Here is a 19,010-nt window from a genome sequence, read left to right as displayed (position 1 = left end):
TGCTGCTTCGTTGTCTTTACCAGCTTGTTGGCAGATAACAAAGTCAAACCTTTGTAGAAACGAGAGTCATCTAGCATGCATCGTGCTAATTTGTTTTTGAGATTGAAGATACTTCAAAGAAAAATGGTCAATAAGTAAAATAAATTCCTTATAAAGTAAATAATGCTCCCATTATTTAAGAGCTCTCACGAGGGCATATAATTCTTGTTCATATGTGCTCCAATTTTGTTTTGGAGGACTTAGTTTTTCACTAAAATATTCAATAGGGTGACCATTTTGGGATAAAACTAGTCCTATTCCTATGCCACATGCGTCGACTACCATTTGAAAAGGTATGGTAAAGTTGGGGAGTTTGAGCACAGGACTATGGCTTAAGAAGTGTTTGATTTCGTTGAAACTATATGCCTGTTCTGTGCACCATTTGAAGAAGTTTTTGTGTAAGCAGTCTGTTAAGGGAGCTGTTAATTTGCTAAAATTTTTAATGCATTTCCTATAGAAGGATGCTAGACCTAAGAAAGATTGGATTTTTTAACTGTTGACGGGGTTGGCCAACTAGAAATGTCTTTTACCTTCTTTGAATCAACTTTGATTCCATTCTTTCCTATTATAAATCCTAGAAAAGAAATTTCATGTACCAAAAAGATATATATTTTTTGTGTTTAAGTAGAATTGATTTTTGTATAAAGTGGAAAAAATAGTGTGTAAATGGTTCAAGTGCTCCTGAACAGTTTTAGTAAAAACAAGTGTCATCAAAATAAAGAACAAATTTATTGAGGAAAGGAAGAAAAACCTTGTTCATTAGGCGCATGAATGTATTAGGAGCGTTTGAGAAGCCAAATGGCATGACAGGCCATTCAAATAGACCTTCATTTGTTTTGAAGGCGGTTTTCCATTCATCGCCAGGTTTTATACAAATTTGATGATAACCACTATGGAGATCCAATTTAGAAAAGATGTTAGCACCACTATGTTGGATGAATGCTGGGACTGCACACGGGCTAATACTATGTTGGATGAAGCCTTTGTGGAGTAAATCTTAAATATGATCATGCAAGATTTTATATTCTGCCGGGCTCATTTTGTAATGGGCCAAGTGAGGTAAAGAGGCTCCCGGAATGAAATCTATTTGGTGTTGGATGTCCCAGAGGGGAGTAATTGAGTTAGAGTGTTACTAATATTTGGAAATTCCTCAAATAGTTGTTATACTGTGGCAGGTAATGGTGTCGTAGAAATCATTTCTTCATGTCCTTTCACTACTAAACCCAGACCACGTCTTCCTTTTGTCCGATAAATTGTTTGCCATTTAAGACACAATATAGCTGACCTTTAGGTTCCTTTGTGGCGTTTGTTGTGACTGGTTTATGAAGTGGATGGAAAACTATTTTCCTCCCATGCCAAGAGAATTCATATGTATTGTTACGGCCCTTGTGGATTGCTTGCAAATCATATTGCCAAGGCCGTCCGAGGAGGATGTGGCAGATGTCCATATCCAAAACATCGCAGACTATTTGATCTTTATAGTTGTTGCCAATAGATAATTGAATGGTGCAAGTGTGAGAAACCGGTGCTTTTCCCCCTTTCTCAATCCAACTCACTTCATATGGGCTCGGGTGTGGTTCTAATGGGAGATCGAGGGCTTGAACAAGTTTTTTAGAAACCACATTCTCGAAGCTACCACTGTCAATTATGACATTACATACCCTTCCTTTTACTGTGCATCTTGTTTTGAACGAGGAGTGTCGTTGAGAATTTGGTTCATTCTTTGGTGTAAGCAAAATTCTTTGAATAACACAAGAAACACTGTCACCCTCATCTGGTTCCAAGAAATTTGTTTCCTCCACTTCTTCATCATCTAAGGTGTAATCGAATGCATCTTCTTCTTCACCACTGCCATTGTTCGACAATCTGGACAGTTATTGGACAAATGCCCTGTTTTTCCACATCTAAATCACTTTCCAAAAGTTGGACGACCTTAAAGGATTAGTTTGCTTCTTTGTGTTTTCACCTTGACTTTGATCTTTGTTGTTGGATGTCTCTGCCTCTTTCAGTTTCGAAGTACTCCCCTGAGATTGGTTGGTTTGAGTTCTTATCATTGGAGAAGTGTTTTTCCTAGCATCAGTGGCCGTAGAATCCCGTTGATTTCTTCTATTAATTCTCTTATTTTGAGAATCATTCATTTCTTTCACAGTCTCGACTAAAGAAATGACATCAGAAAGAAAACCCAAAGATTGAATCTTGACCTTTTTTTTAATGTCCACACGCAACCCTCCAGTGAATCTTGCGGTGAGATGTTGCTCATTTTCAGGTAGATTAGTTCATGCACCTAGCCGATGTTGTGTACTCAACCACAGATCTGGGTCCCTGACCCAAGTTTTGATACGTATACAAAATTTGCTCATAATTGGTAGGCAAAGAACCTGTCCTTCATTAGCCATTTCAACCTCTCCCAACTTGTGATAGGATTCTTCCTATTTCGATACCTATTTACTTCCAATTGCTCCCACCAAGCTGAAGCACCACCACGAAATTTCAAAGCCACCAGCTGAACTTTCTTATGTTCTGGAGTATTAGCATATTTGAAGACGCTTTCGACATTCTTGATCCACTCCAAGAAGTCTTCTATGCCTCTTTTCCCATTAAACGTGGGAATATCTAATCTTACTCTATATTCATTCTGTTCTTGATGTTGGTGTCCCACAGCCCTCCAACGCCTTAGGTGTTTTTCATTTTCTCCTTCTACTTCGGTTGAAGGGTCACTGTACTGCCGTTGTCTTCTCTGGAAATTAAGCATTCTTGGCTGAAGGTTTGGCATTCTTGGTTGTTCTTGTTGTAATGCAGGCCAATCTTGAATGTTTCTTGGTTGATTCCCAAGTCGAACGTTGGGGTTTTGCCTTTCTTGAGGGGGATTGTTGATTCTTGCATTATTCACTTGGTTTTGTGGTTGTTGTCTAATCATTTGTAGCTCCTCTGCAATTTCACCAACTTTTGTCATCAGTCTTTCCATCATTCTTTGAAGACCACCAATGAATTCTTCCATGGACTACATGCGACTCGTTAAAGTTCTTGGTGATTGGGCGGTGGAACTCCCCGCTTCATTGTTTATGGCTTCGGAATCATTGCCATTGGTAGGCTTTTTCCCTGCCGTCAGCTCCCAGAATTCTGCTCTGATACCAAATGGTGTAAAACCAAAGGATAGAAAAAACTCTCAAATGATTTTATTATCTCCAAAATACTGACCGAACCTAATATTTATAGGCATGGGTTAAAATCAAACTGTTTTACAAAGACTACCTGTAAATAAAAGGTAGTTGGTTAAGGTCTTTTAGATACAGCACCTAAAAAATAACTAACTAACTAAACATTCTTATAACGGATACATCAAGAACATAGAAACAAGGAAAAAAGACCTGCAACTTATCTGGTGATTGAACAATTTTTGAACGCAAATTAGCATTTTCTTGGACACTTTGTACTAAGAGAAATTCTGCATTAGAGATCTGAAAATAGACAAAAGAAGCAGTGAGAAGATAGCAAGAGTTTTAAAAACAGATAGAGCATATTCATATTCAGTTTGCATCATAAATAAACCAAAAAAAAATCTCTGACAAATATAACAAGCAGAAATCAACATTCAATCCGCAAAATGTACAAAAAATATGACAATCATAGAAGATACTGCTCTCTGTATAAGGTTCATGGACAATGTAGAACAAGAGATTAATAATAAAAATAACAGCAATAAGAGACTTGCATGAAACATGAGTCACATAAAAAAATTACAAGAAACAAAAGTGTGATAATATTAAAGATTAAAATCCTCCCCACCACACCAAAACTACACTGGTTTGGGGCAAGAACAAAAGTAGAGAATCAGCAAATATTCTCCTAGGCTATGAGCCCAGAAAAGTTCGTTTTTGAAGCTTGACTATAAGCACCGACACATGCAAAATGTTTCAAGTGTCCGTGCCAGACATGTGTCAGACACCGACACACTTGAACACGCTCCCGACATTGGGTTGACACGCTATTATGCATATCTATTATTTTATTATTTTTATTTTTGGACACATGAGGACACTCTAGGTCACGCTTTCCGACACTTAGTCGCCATGAACATGTGTTCTAGTTTTTTGAGGCGATCTCTTTACACGGGAAGAAGAAAAATTTGGGGAAAAAGAAAATTTTGCAGAAGAAGAGTTGAAGAGAACGAAGAATAGGAAAGAAGAGCAGGGTTAAGAAGAGTGGAAGGAGGAGCACGGACGGAGAAAGAGAAGATAGAAAAAGAATAGTAATGAAAGAAGAAAATGTTGGAGCAAGAAGAGAACAGAAAGGAGAAAAAATAAAAGAAGCAAAATGTTAGAACAAGAAGAGTACAGTGGACAAAAGAACAAAAAAAATGAGAAGAAAAGCCGTGAAGAAGAAGAGTATCTTTGTAAGCACTAAGAGTTGGTTGCATGAACTGCCGGATGGCAATATACTTTCTACTATAATAGTTTCTAGAAAACCTAAATGGATTGTTGCATGAAAATTGCCATTTGGCAGTTTACCCCAGTAAATAAAAGTGTATGCCATGTTTAATAGTACACTTTCTATCTCTTATGTCCAGCGCCATCCACGAGAAAAAAGGGATACTATTGATGAATGTTCTTTTAATGTTTTTCAATTTACGGAGCCATTGATCATATAATTGTAGTTTGAATTTAGAAGTCAACAAGAATAGATTCAGAAAGGAGGATCATCATCTCTGAAAGTTCTTTTAACGTTTAAACTTGGTAGAAAATTATATTAAAATTACTAAACATTCATAAAATGTCAAAATATGCACATGAATGTGTGTGTGTATATATATATGTAAATTAACATGTCCCAAACGTGTTATGTCCTACTTTTTCAGAAATTGTATGTCGTCGTGTTCTTATAGTATCAAATCCATGTCACGTGTTTGTGCTTCTTTAAGGTTGGGTTGATCGGGTTTTTGAACACTCGTACCTCTAGTATAATTGTCCTTAAATTCTTAGGGTATATCCATGTATCTTCCTCCACCAGATCACCATTAAAAAATTCATTCTTTACATCAAGTTAAAATAATGGCCAATCTAGATTTGTAGCAATAGAGAGAAGTACCCGAATAGTATTTAAGTTAGCGACTAGGGAAAAAGTTTTTTTGATAGTCTATCCCATAAGCTTGGGTGAATCCTTTGGCCACAAAGCGAGCTTTGGATCTCTCTATACTGCCATTTGGTTTATGTTTGGTTGAAAGGACCCATTTACATCCAACTATGCGTTTACCTGAGGGCAAATCTATAAGTACCCATGTCCCTTTTTCTCAAGGACCTACAACTCTTCTAGAGTAGTTGCTTTCCATTTAGGTTTATATAATGTTTCCTTAAAAATGTTTGGAGTTTATACCTGAGCTAGTGATGTCACAAATGCTCTAAAAAGTAAAAAGTTGTGACAGATTAGTATAAACAAGTGGTACGGAGGATGTTGAGTACATGAGCGAATACCTTTTCTTAGAGCAATAGTCATGTGCACTAATGTCTCGTGCACTATTTTAGAGATACTAAGATTTCAGTCTCAATTGGAACGCCTTCATCTTCCCGCTTTCTTGATCTTGTAACAACCTAGTTGTGGCTTCTTTTAATTTTCAGATTATCTTTTTGTTGTATGCCTTTAAATAGGCAAGGTCTTCCAGTATTGTACTCAGCAATTGAATTGAATTTCTGTTCTTCTTTCTAGGAGATGATGAGAATGCTATGGAGGTGTCAACCTAGTTGAGATGTCCTGGTGCATTTGCTGATCCTTTTTGTTTTGTTTTGTTTTGTTTTGAATAGTTTTGCTCTTTATGGTTTGTTTCATTTCATACACTTGTAACATCTTTCATTATTTTAATGAAGTGGGTTGTTTCTTGTTCAAAAAAAATTTAAATCTTGACTTTGCTGAATGATGAAAAATAGAGTAGGAAAAAGAAAATAACACACCAAGAATTTATGTGGAAAACCCTAATTAGGGAGAAAAACCATGGGATAAGGGAATTATGATTAGAAACTGATACAATGGAATACAGTAGACCAACAGCTTAAATAGAGAATAGGAAAATCCTAGGGTACAATGAAAAAGACAAAATTGCCCCTAGAGCGCAAAACCCTAATTTCAACACTCCCCCTCAAGTTGGGGCGTAGATATCAATAAGTCCCAACTTGCTCACACAAGCGTCAAACAACTGTCTGGAAAGCCCCTTTGTTAGGACATCTGCAATTTGTTGATTGGGGGGAATATAAGGAACACAAATGTTGTCATTATCGAGTCTTTCCTTGATAAAGTGTCCGTCAATCTCCACATGCTTTGTTCTGTCATGTTGAACAGGGTCGTTTGCTATGCTTATGGCTACTTTATTATCACAGTAGAGTTTCATTGGGCTGGTATGCTCTTGATTAAGGTCTTTCAAGACTTTTTCAAGCCAGATCTCTTCACAGATTCCTTGACTCATGGCCCTGTATTCTGCCTCAGCACTGCTTCGGGCAACAACACCTTGTTTTTTGCTTCTCCATGTAACAAGATTGCCCCACACAAAGGTACAATATCCTGATGTTGATTTTTTGTCTACTACGGATCCTGCCCAATCAACATCGGTGTAAGCTTCGATACATCGTTTTCCAGTTTTCCTGAACATCAAGCCTTTCCCTGGAGAAGTTTTCAGATATCTCAAAATGCGTTCTACTGCCCTCATGTGTTCTTCGTATGGTGACTGCATAAACTGACTTACCATACTTACTGCATAAGAGATGTCAAGTCTAGTATGAGAAAGATATATTAATTTCCCAACAAATCGCTGATATCTTTCTTTGCTCACTATAGGGATATCTTTCTTTGCTCACTCATATTACTTAACTTTGCATTGGCTTCTATAGGGGTATCAACTAGTTTGCACCCCGTCATACCTGTTTCCTTGAGCAAGTCCAGAGTATACTTCCTTTGGGAAACTGAAATTCCTTCTCTTGATCGAGCTACTTCCATTCCGAGGAAGTATCTTAGTTTTCCAAGGTCCTTGATCTTGAATTCCTCGGCTATCTTTGCCTTCAATCGGTCAATCTCTGAAGTATCATCACCTGAAATAACAATGTCATCAACATAAACAATCAAAACTGCGATTTTCCCAGATACAGACCTTTTAGTAAACAGAGTATGATCAGAATGACTCTGTTTATATCCTTGAGATTTTACAAACATAGTAAATCTACCAAACCAAGCCCTTGGTGACTATTTTAGCCCATATAAGGACTTTCTCAATCTGCAAACTCGGTGATCAAACTGTTTCTCAAATCCTGGGGGAGGACTCATATAGACTTCTTCCTCCAGTTCTCCATTGAGAAAAGTATTCTTCACATCAAGCTGGTGAAAGGGTCAATCCTTATTAACTGCATTAGAAAGGAGGACCCAAACTGTATTTAGCTTTGCAACTGGCGAAAAGGTCTCTGAATAATCAACCCCAAACGTCTGAGTAAAACCCCTGGCCACTAATCTTGCTTTGTATCTATCAACAGTTCCATCAGGCTTATACGTTATTGTGGATACCCATTTACATCCGACTGCTTTATGACCATTTGGAAGATTGACTTGATCCCACGTATGATTTTTCTCGAGGGCTTTCATTTCTTCTATAACTGCGGCTTTCCATTCAGGACTTTCCAATGCGGTGTGTATACCTTTTGGTATCACCACTGTGTCTAGGCTTGTAGTGATGGCCTTGAACTCAAGAGATAAATTACTATAGGACAAGTAACTTTGCAACGGATATTTAGTACATGATCTCGTACCTTTCCTCAGGGCAATCGAAAGATCAAGGAATTCATCTCTATCTTTATTTTCTTCTGACATACTGCATTCTCCCTCCGGTTCTGTTATTTTCCCACTCAACATTTTTTCCAGCGGGAATAAGAGAAGCTTCTTTTCTAGGTTCTACCATGTCCTCAAAAGTCACACACTCATCTGTCTTTGCACCATCATCAACCTCAATCACATCCTTGCTGGCATTATCTTCCCTGCTTTTGCTCTCAACATTTTCAACACAAGCATCAGTGTTATCACATTTATTATCATGATCAGGGATAGGACTACTAGTACCTGGAACTGATCTCTGTTCAGACTCATGAACTGGAGCCGGAGAGATGACAGGTGGCGCTATTTCCTTCCTGAGATTCTTTCTATGGTACGTGATCCAAGCAACTTGTTCAGTTGGGAGGATGGGTGCATTGGTGTTGACACTGACATCAAGGATGGGTTCAGGTTCAGGTAAGGTAGAAAGACTGGGACCCCAATTGGTTTCTTCACTGGAATGCTCCCCCTGAAAAGAACCATTGGGAAAGAATGGATGATCTTCGAAGGTCACATCCATAAAGACAAAGTATTTCCTGGAAGGAGGGTGATAACACTTGTACCCACGCTGATGTAGAGGGTATCCTACAAAAACGCATTTTTGTGCTCGAGGGGTAAACTTGGTACGATTAGGTCCGTGTGTATAGACGAACACCACACAGACAAAGACACGAAGGGGTACATCAGAAAGAAATCTAGGGTTTGGGTAAGACTCTTTGAAATAGTCTAATGAGGTTTGGAATTTTAGGACTCAGGATGGCATGCGGTTTATTAGATGGGTTGCTGTCAGGATAGCATCACCCCACAAATAAGAGGAAAGAGAGGTAGACAACATAAGAGAGCGGGCAACTTTAACTAGGTGACGGTTTTTCCGTTCGGCCATTCCATTTTGTTGAGGAGTGTATGCACAGGAACTCTGATGGACAACACCTTTGGAGGTAAGGAATTCTCGTAAGGTGTTACTAAGGTATTCTCGACCATTATCACTTCTGAGAATAGCGATTTTAGCGTTGAACTAGGTTTCTATGGAATTGTAAAATTGTTGGAAAACTGAAATGACTTCTGATTTATCTGTCAATAGAAAAACCCAGGTTAGACGAGTATGATCGTCAATAAAGGTTACAAACCAACGCTTCCCAGTTATGGTAGTGACTGGTGAAGGACCCCAGACATCACTATGGAATAAAGTAAACGGTTTAAACGGCTTATTGGGCTGAGAAGAGAAAAAAACATGAGGCCGTTTTGCCTGGACACACACATCACTTTCAATTTAGAGATATTAATATTGCGAAAAAGTGAGGGAACAAATAGTTCATATACTGGAAATTAGGATGGCCAAGATGATAATGCCACAACATATAATCAATTTCAGAAATGGAAAAATGAGAAAAAAACAAACTAGTTCTATCACATTGTCTAAAGGAAGCTTCTTCAATAAGGAAATAGAGTCCCCTGTCATGCCAGGCAGTGCCAATCGTCCTCCCCGAGGTCAGATCCTGAAACACAACATCATCAGATGAGAAACTAACACAACACTTCAAATCTCTTGTTAGCTTACTAATAGATAACAGATTGTAAGACACTTTTGGCACATGCAACACATCTTGGAGTACTAAGCCGACAAAGGGTGACACTCATCCTTTTCCAACAACAGGAGCAAAGGACCCATCTGCAATTCTGATTCTTTCATTTCCAGCACCAGGTTGATAAGATAAAAATTGATCAGAAGAACCAGTAAGGTGATCTGTGGCTCCTGAGTCTAATATCCATGATTTATTACCAGTTATACTCACAAGACCAAAAGATTGAAAAGTACCTGTATGGGCGATTGCACTTACACCTACTGTAGTAGTGTTCTGAGTAGTTTCCTGGTTCTGAGTCTGAGTATCTTCAGTAACAGATTCACCTACGAGAGCCCGACTTGGCTGTCGTTTCTTACCATTAGGCGGTCGACCGTGGTGTTTCCAGCACTTATCTTTAGTGTGCCAGGGTTTCTTGCAATGTTCACACACTGGGGGTGGCTTACTGTTCTATTTATCTTGTACCGGACCTGATGTTTTGAAAGCAGCGGAATCTGTTGGTATTATAGGTGTACTGTTCATGGCTCTCGACCTATCTTCTTCCAGGCGAACTTCAAAACAAAACTCCATTAGGGATGGTATAGGTCTGGTCCCCAATATACGACTGCGCACTGTATCAAATTTAGAGTTGAGACCTGCAAGAAAGTCATACACGCGATCCGTTTCTTCAGACTAATAATGTAGCACTCCTCCACAAGGACAGTTCCAGATCATCTCACGGCACAAATCCATCTCTTGCCATAACAGAGATAGCTTGTTAAAGTAAGTGGTAACGTCCATCGTTCCCTGTTTGCATTCATGGACCTGCTTACGTAGAGTATACAAACGTGAGGCATTCTGTCTCCTGGAGTAGAGTTTCTGGGCTGCCTCCCAAATATCACGGGCTGTAGCTGCATACAATAAAGGTTTTCCAACCTGAGGTTCCATACTGCCAATCAAAGTTGATCCCAACAAAGAATCCTCTCCTTTCTACATTCGCTCTTGGGGTCCCCCGATCCTTGATTTTGGTATTTCACCAGTCAGATATCCAAATTTATGACGGCCCTCAAGAGCCATTTTAATAGATTGGGACCAAGAGAAGTAATTATCACCATTCAACTTTTCCCCTATAATAATTCCAGAAGAATTGCCTATAGTTCCAGAACATAAATTTGAGGAGTAAGTAGGGAACGAAGTTACCGAGTTTTCAGGGTATGGATTTAGATCTGATTGGATCTTGGATTTCGATCCCATGGCTTCCCCAATAGCAGCAAGTTGCTGTTGAAACATCTCGTTCTGTTGTTTAATCTGCAACTGCAACTGGGTAACTCGATCTTTGATTATATTTCCTTGGTCCTGGTGGTATGATGAAGACTCGCCCCCTCCAAACTCATCCATACTTGGCGAAAACTGCCCCATTCGGTTGCTCATACGTGGCTGGAAAATACCCATACCTCTTTCATCTGTCCTTTGGTGCGGCAAAGACTGGGATGAGGCTCCGACCTGAGAGGAGAAGGCCGGCGGCACTCCCGAAGGATGGAAACTTGACTAATCGGCAGTGGGTAGGGCGGCAGCAGCTGGTCTTCACGAAACTGGGGAAGAAGGGTTTGGAAGTATCTATCAATGGCTTTTTGGATAACAGTGGTTATATCTAGGTTATTGGTTTGGGATTCTCCTATTGGATTTTCCTCAATGGTGGTCAGGGTTTCGTCTCCATGCTCTGATGCCATGATGAAAAATAGAGTAGGGAAAAGAAAATAGCACACCAAGAATTTACGTGGAAAACTCTAATTAGGGAGAAAAACCACGGGATAAGGGAATTATTAGAAACTGATACGATGGAATACAGTAGACCAACAACTTAAATAGAGAACAGGGAAACCCTAGGATACAATGAAAAAGACAAAATTGTCACTAGAGCGCAAAACCCTAATTTCAACACTGAACTTAAGCAGATTGTATTTAATTTCTCACAAGTTGTCTTGCTCTTCACGAGGAAACTTGCAATTTAGACTTGGAGGTAGATATGGGAGTTGGCTTAGAAGAAGGTACAGGAGCATCTTCAGAAGATGAGATTAAAGGAAAGTCAGAAAACAATCCCAATTATTTGGTTCAAGATCATAATGATCCCTCAAAATCGCATAACTGGAAAAATATGACTGGTTTTCAAAGAATGTGACATCCATGGTGTGAAAGAATTGGTAAAATTGGAGGATAACATTTGTAACCTTTCTTGTTTGGAGAGTATCAAAGAAAGATGTGTTTCATACATCTTGCATCAAGTTAACAATGCTCGAAATATATGTGAACTAATGCATTACACCCAAATATGTTTAGTGATAGTGGAGACACGAGACAAGAGGTAGGTAATAGTGCAAGTAAATTGTTGAACTTCAGAATGCGGGAGGACAACCTATTTATGAGATATGCATCAGTTAAGAAGCTTCACCCCAAAAAGTTTATGGAACTTGTGAAGCGAGCATTAGAGATCGAGCTACATTGAGGAGATGGTATTTCAGCGTTCAACTACAGCATTTTGTTAGGGTGTGTGAACATAAGAACTTTGGTGAACTATACCATGAAATTGAAGATAGAGACCAAAAGTAGAGTTGAAAAATCACGAGCATTGTCAGTTTTAAGTGTTTTGGTACTGGTTTGAAAATGGGTTTGGATCATTTTAGGAAAGATTGTGAATAGTTGGTTGGCTTCAGATTTATCTTTCACAAAGAATGTCCAACACAAATGTGTGTGGTCATCAACAAAAAGAAACCAATATGCCCCATTGATATTTTTTACCCTTGAAGGTTCCCAATTGTCTCAATTGATATAATGAAAAGAGACTATTGCTCAAAATGCAAAAAAAACAAATCTCAATGTAAGCACAAGATTATAAAAGATAGAAGGGTCAATAGGTGCAACGGGGTATCTCAACTAGGTAGACACACCCATAGCACCCTCATCATTTCCCAATACATGAATTCCAATAAAACTTAATGTCACACCCCCTTCCAGATTATCCACCTAATCTAGAAAGAGGATTGAAGATGCTAAACATCCTCCCCTCATGACATTTAGCATCCAACTAACCAACTCATCTGTTTTACTTTATTATTATTTTAAAAATGCTTGAATCTTGAATTCTGAATTCCTATTGACTTGATATGAGCTGGATTTAAGAAAATATAATTTGGAACCTGATTTTACATTATTGTGATTTGTATGCTTTTGTAAGAAAACCTCTTGATGGTGGATTTAAGAATGTTGAATGGTTTGTGAAAGTGATTTCAAACTACTAATTCTTATACACGAGAGATGGTTATTTTCCCATGCTACTTGAATGTGTTTCAACAGCAGGCGATCAGAGAGCTACCGGAGTCAGATATGGCCAAAGTATACTGAGAAGTCCAAAGGAACCTACGCCTGTAGCGCCACCCAGGCTATCAAGGGGCTACTAGGGTCTGATGTGGCCAGAGTATTTTGGATAGTCCAGAGTAACCTGAGTTTGTAGTGTGTATCTATGTTTAGCCTTGAGGCAGCTCTCGTGCACATATGACCTTGTTATTTGGTTTACACCACGTGAAGCATTCCTTGTCCAGAGTAACCCGTAGTTATAAACGAGTATTTGGGTACAAAGTTGGTATGGTTTTCTGATAACTCCTAAATGCTTTATAATGTGCTTTCTATAAGATAAGATCATGCCACTGTTTTACTAGCACGTGTTTGAGATGTTACTGAATCTTTTATACTTTGCCAATGATTTACTGAATGATTTGACCAACTTTATTGATGATTTAGAAAAAGAACACTTATGTTCATATTAAATTACCACTCATTCGGCTTTAGCTTATGCTTTTCAATGTTTTATGTCACCTCTAGGTAGCAATAAAGTTCCGGACTCAAGCCGAGTTGTTCACTGACACACGGCGAGGGTCTACTACTACATTGTAGGTCTACATGTTTTGAAGTCCTATTGTAAATAGTCAACATAGCACGAACCACGTGTATTTGAGTTTTGGGAGCGTGGGACAAAAGTACTTGTTTGGTTGTATAGTTATAAAAAGTGTTTCTGTAGTACATAAACTTTGTTGATGGTTTGTATATAACAGGAGATGGGAAAGCTATGAAATGTGTTTGTGAATGTCATGAAATGGAATATGTCGAATGGAAATTAATGATCATTGTGTAACTGTTCAGGTTCATGTACAAGATGAGTTGGTTAGTTGGATGCTCAATGTCATCAGGGAAGGTGATGTTTAGCATCTTCACTCCTCTTTCTAAATTAGATGGGTAAGCTGGGAGGGGGTGTGACACTTAAGTACAAAATTACATAGAACAGATAAATGCATTCCAATTAAGACATATAGCCTGAATTGAGTAATTCGCAATTGAGCACACCAAGAAGAAGCTAGGAGACAAGTTGAGCCAAAGCAATCTGACCAATCAAAGGGCTTATCATGGAATACTCTCTGGTTTTGTTCAAACTAAATTTCTGAAATCAAGACTTTTGGACCAAAAAAGTTGTGCTTTTGAGGATAATAACAAACCAACAACCAATTGAGAGACATTCTCCTTAATTGATTGCCCAACAACACCATGTAAGTTGATAAAAGAGAACAACTTCAACCAACAATGGCTAGAAAAGAACAAGTAATCAACAAATACGGCAAATCTTCACCATTTGCGGAACAAAGTGGACAAATAGAAAGGGGCAAAAATTGATCCCGAAGCTTGTGCTGCAAGGTTACCAAGTAATTAAGAGATCCATAAATCACCATGACAGTATGTTGAATCTTGGACTTTTAGACTTCTAAAACAACATGAACTATCTCCTCATCAAAAGGAGAAGAAACATTCAAATGTTTAGACATTGACTTGATCGAGTAATTCCCTGAAGCATCCAAAGACCAAAGCCTTGAATCTAAAGCTTGATTAACCCACACTCCATCAACATTGCATAGCAACTGTTGAACTAGAGAAGGAACAATCAAATAACAGTTGTTGTACATCCTTACTATTTGCTAAACAAAGAGAGCAAATAGTTGGGGAAAGATGGTGTGACTGAAGCTTATGTTGTAAGGTAGTAATTGAGAGAACCAAACAAACTGTAACGCCCCAGGCCCAAGATTCGGACCAAGATTCGGAATTCGGATTCGGCCCCTTTGAACTTAAAGCTGGCTTCTCTAGGAGGGTTAAAATTCACCTCTTTACGAGAACAATCTATACTAGCATGGTTGGCAGCCAACCAATCCATGCCCAGAATTACATCGAAATCGCGCATGTCTAATACTATCAGAGTCACATCGCGGGTGCGGTTTGCTATTTCTAACTGACATGCTTTTATCTTTTCACTGGCTATCATAATTTCTCCCGACGGTGTTGACACTGACAAAACATAGCCCAAAGGCTCCAAAACTAACATGGCATGCTTCACAAACAATGACGAAATGAAAGAGTGGGACGAGCCCGAGTCAAATAATGTTAAGGCATAATGTCCCAAGATTGGGAGTGTACCTGTCACCACTGTTCCCGAGAGCTCAACCTCCCGACGACTGGTGGCATAGACCCAACCCTGCTGCTGGTGTCGGCTTGAACTACCCTGATGCGAACTCGGGGGCTAACCCCCCGCACTTCCGGAACCACTACTAGGGCATTGGTCTGCCGTATGCCCTACCTGTTTACATCTGAAACATGTCCCGATGCCTATCAGACAACGTCCCCAATGACGCTTTCCACAAGACTTGCACACCGGCCTTTCCTTCCAAACTCCTCCTAAAGTCGTAGCCTGTCGTTGAGCATTCCCTACTGGTCTGCTTGTACTCTGGACCTTCTGCGAAGGTCCCGGAGCTTTCTGCTCAACCTTCCTCTTCTGGCCGGGGGCCGGTTCCTCCGTCAAGGACTTCAGGAACTCTATCCCTGAAGAACAACCCACGCGTGCTGCCGTTCGGAAGGCTGCGGCGTAGGTGGGAGGTCCAGGACTTGCACGATGCCTCGCACCCCGTCTCGGAGTCCTTGTACAAACCTCTCAACCCTCTTTGCTTCGGTAAACACCAGGTCAGGGACAAAACAGGACAATTTATCAAACTCCTCTTCATACTCTTCCACTGTCATGGTTCCCTACTTCAAGTTCATGAACTCAGCCTGCTTGTTGTACCTCACATGAGCAGAGAAGTACTTCTCATAAAACCGCTCCTTGAACTAATCCCACGTGGCTTGGCCTCCACCGGCTTCTATCATTCTTTCAACCGAACGCCACCAGCGCTTGGCATTGTCGATGAGAACGAAAGCGGCACACTGCAGCTTCTGCTCCTCTGGACACCTCATGTACTGGAAGATCCCCTCAACAGTGGACAACCACAATTCTGCATTTGTGGGGTCTTTTAAGGATCTGTTAAACGTCGGGGGATCGTATTTCTTGAAATCTCGCAGGTATCCAACTTCCAACGAAGGGCCTACCATGGTCCGACTTGTGGCCTTATCCTGATTCTGAACTGGTGGTAACAGGGCCGACGAGGATGGCACCTGCTGTGATTGTACATGCTGGGCGATCTGCTCGGCCACCATGCCCCTTAGCTGTCCCACCACGGCCTGCGTGACGACATTCCCAATAGCTGCAGCCATAGCCGTATATTCCACTGGGATTTCTGAGGACGACGGTCCTAGTGGGGATACAGTCGAAGTTCAAGGCCCGCTTCTTGATCTAACCCTCTGCCAGGTTGACCCAGAGAGGTCGCGAGGTGGCAGGTCTGCTCCATGTTGACGATCCATAATGCATTTCATGTCTCCATGTTGAGAAAGTATTTAACGGACCCATCGCATATGGTGGACTTTGAGCCCTTGCAACTGAATGAGAACTTGAGTTACGAGAAGAAGCCCGTGCAAGTTGTGGCCAGAGAGGTGAAAGTTTTGCACAGGAAGGAAGTGCCACTGGTGAAGGTCCTGTGGCAGAATCATCAGTTTGAGGAAGCTCTTAGGAGCGAGAGGACGAGATGAGGGCACTACATCCAAAGCTCTTCCAGGATTAGAACTTTCAAGGACGAAAGTTTATTAAAGGGGGAAGAGTGTAACGTCCCAAAGTTATTTAGTTTTTTTTAAAAAAAAAAAAAACATGAAGGGGGGGGGGGGGGGGGGGGGGAATATTGGTTATTTTTAGAAGAGAAGTAGGGTTTTAAATGGCATTGGGATGCGTGCAAAAGGACAAAAAAAAGGTTTTCTTTTTCTTCCTTTCCTTTCTTCTTCTTCTTCCTCCAGCCGTCCCCCCCTGCTACAATCACCTTCGCCGGTCGTCTTCTCTTCCGTTCCGCCCGCTATTCGACCCGACGCAAGCCGCGCCGTCCGTTCCGCGCGAGGCCCAACACGCCGTCTGCTTCTGTTTTGCGCCACAAGCCTCCGATCCGCGCCGCAAGCTTCTGTTCCGCACCGTCTGCTCCGATCCGCGCCCTCTTCTGTTTCGCGCGAGCCTCTTCCGCGCCGCTCGATAGTCGAAGCCCAACGCGCGTCAGAGCTTCCCTCGTTCGTTTTGCTCACCGGAACAGTGTCGGTTGTCGTCGATTCGCGGCAGTCCGGCCGAGCAGTCTGTTGGGGGTAAGTTGTTTTCTTGGCAGCCCATTGTCATTTGGGGATTCTTAGGCCTAAGCTAACGTTCACTTATGGATTTTTGTAATCGGTTTCAGGAACGTGTGTCGGTAAAGGAAGTCCTCGAGCGGAGTAGGGTCTTGTTTTGGTCAGTGAGTTATCCTAAGGTAAGGGGTTTACTGCTGATTATCCTAGGATGTTGTTAGGCCTACTGTGAAATATTTTATTTCATATATGAAACTGTGATGAAATCTGCTATGGGTGTTGTGCTGAATTCGATAAGTTGAATTTGAATTATTCCTGCTGTGATGAATTTGGATGTAAGGATTAAAGGTTACTGTGATAAGGTTGAAGTACTGTGATAAGGTTGAAGCATGGATATAATGTGTTAAGATCTGACGTTGGGTACTGATGTATGAGCTATATAATGCGTTAAGGCCTGATGTTGAGTTAATGTATGAGTTATGAGTGGACTGAAACAGTTGATGGAAATATGGGGAACAGTGTTAAAGTTTAATGTTGAATCCTGGCCTTGATTGCATGTTTATGTTTAAATACGTATTGATGTTTGTAAGCTTATGTCCGTATGAGATTTTAGTAACTGTTAGTATACCATTGGGCCATGCACATCGCATGTGAGCCTTCGGGCCACACCCTATGTTTATGTACGGTGTCCTTTTTGGGATCACCCCTTGTAATTATGCTGTGACCTTTGAGTCACTACTTATGAAAGTGTCTTCAGGTTCGCCCCTTATGCCTATGCCTATGCCTATGTTTATGATGTCGTTGTGCATTTTTGGTCCAATAGATAGACTAATAGGTCACTGAGTGGGGCCAGTAGTGGGCCACTTACTGAGTATATTTTTATACTCACCCTTTTCTCTCCCTATTTTTCAGGTAAGAGTAATGACAGACTGGCGCATGACAAGAGAGATCCGTGACCTAGCCATTAGGACGTTTCACTGCTTCCACATAGAGCACTATGTTCTGAATTCTGGTTTAGGAGTTAGGCGTCTTTCGCTATTATGCAAAAATATATCAATTTTATTATTTGACTACCTAATTTCAAACATTTGTTTTAGTAGAAATTAGGGATACCCCGACTAGTAAATTATTTTATTTTATCTTGCTTTAGTTATTTATTATTATTTACTTATGTTTTCCCATCCTTGCTCGTTTGAGCATTATTAAATAAAATGTTTGGCTCTTTAATTTGATGATTTAAAAGACATTGTACTATGCATGCATGAAGTAGCATCCTAGAATACTATAGGAAACTAGGGTCGTTACAATAATACCCAAACAATAATATTAATCCTTTTTGGACTTTTTGATTCCATAACATCTGAAATAACTTTGTCAAGGTGACATGTGGAATTCAAGTGCCTTAAAAAGATTTGACAGAGTACTTAACCGAGGCATCCAAAGACCAGCTTCTAAAATCATGTAAATGTGATGGAGATTCAAATTTGTTCCATAATTTCGAGATACTTATCCATGGGCTGCGAAGACTCAAACCAAATTTCCCAGATGTGTGCCAATGATGAGGTTCCAAGCTGTGAATACTCTTCACAATTCTGCTCCAAAGTGCTTTCGTTTCATTAAAAGATCTTTAGATTCCATTTGAAAAGGAGTGTTGTATTTCTGTTTCTCAAATTTCCTACACCTAAACCGCCATCCTTCAATGCTTTTGAAGCGGTTTCCCATCTCACAAGGTGGTTCAGTTTGCTGCCCTTTTGCCCTTCCCAAAAGAAGGAGCACATGATTCTTTCCAATTCTGACGTCACTGAGCAAGGCATTAGGATTAATGACATGTAATAAGTTGGTAAATTTGCTAAGACTGCATTACAAAGTGTCAGTCGACCTCCTCTTGAAAGGTTGTAACACTTCCATCTATCAAGCTTCAAATGAACTTTGTAAATGATGGGCTGCCAAAAGGAATGTTGCTTAGGATATCCCCCAAGGGGTAACCCTAAGTACATGAAAGGCAATTTTTCAGCTTTG

At 40.2% G+C, this 19,010-nt stretch overlaps 1 protein-coding gene across 20 annotated transcripts in view; it reads right to left on the bottom strand.

The window, feature by feature from the left end:
• Positions 1–19,010, bottom strand: part of LOC120069766 (kinetochore protein) — an 84,729-nt gene that overhangs the window by 39,919 nt on the left and 25,800 nt on the right. For all 20 annotated transcript variants that reach the window (XR_016528295.1, XR_005479675.2, XR_016528293.1 and 17 more), the window contains one exon: positions 3,408–3,497. Coding sequence is in view for 4 of the 20 variants with exons in the window: in XM_039021564.2 (XP_038877492.1) it covers positions 3,408–3,497 (90 nt within the window). In the remaining 16 variants the exon portion in view is untranslated. The remainder of the gene's footprint in view (positions 1–3,407; positions 3,498–19,010) is intronic.

Source organism: Benincasa hispida, chromosome 3 (assembly GCF_027475165.1).
Source record: "Benincasa hispida cultivar pf3 chromosome 3, pf3_genome.v1.1, whole genome shotgun sequence".
In the NCBI taxonomy this organism is placed as follows: Eukaryota; Viridiplantae; Streptophyta; class Magnoliopsida; order Cucurbitales; family Cucurbitaceae; genus Benincasa; species Benincasa hispida.
Note: the sequence above shows the minus strand (reverse complement) of the source record. Positions and strands in the feature narration are given on the sequence as shown.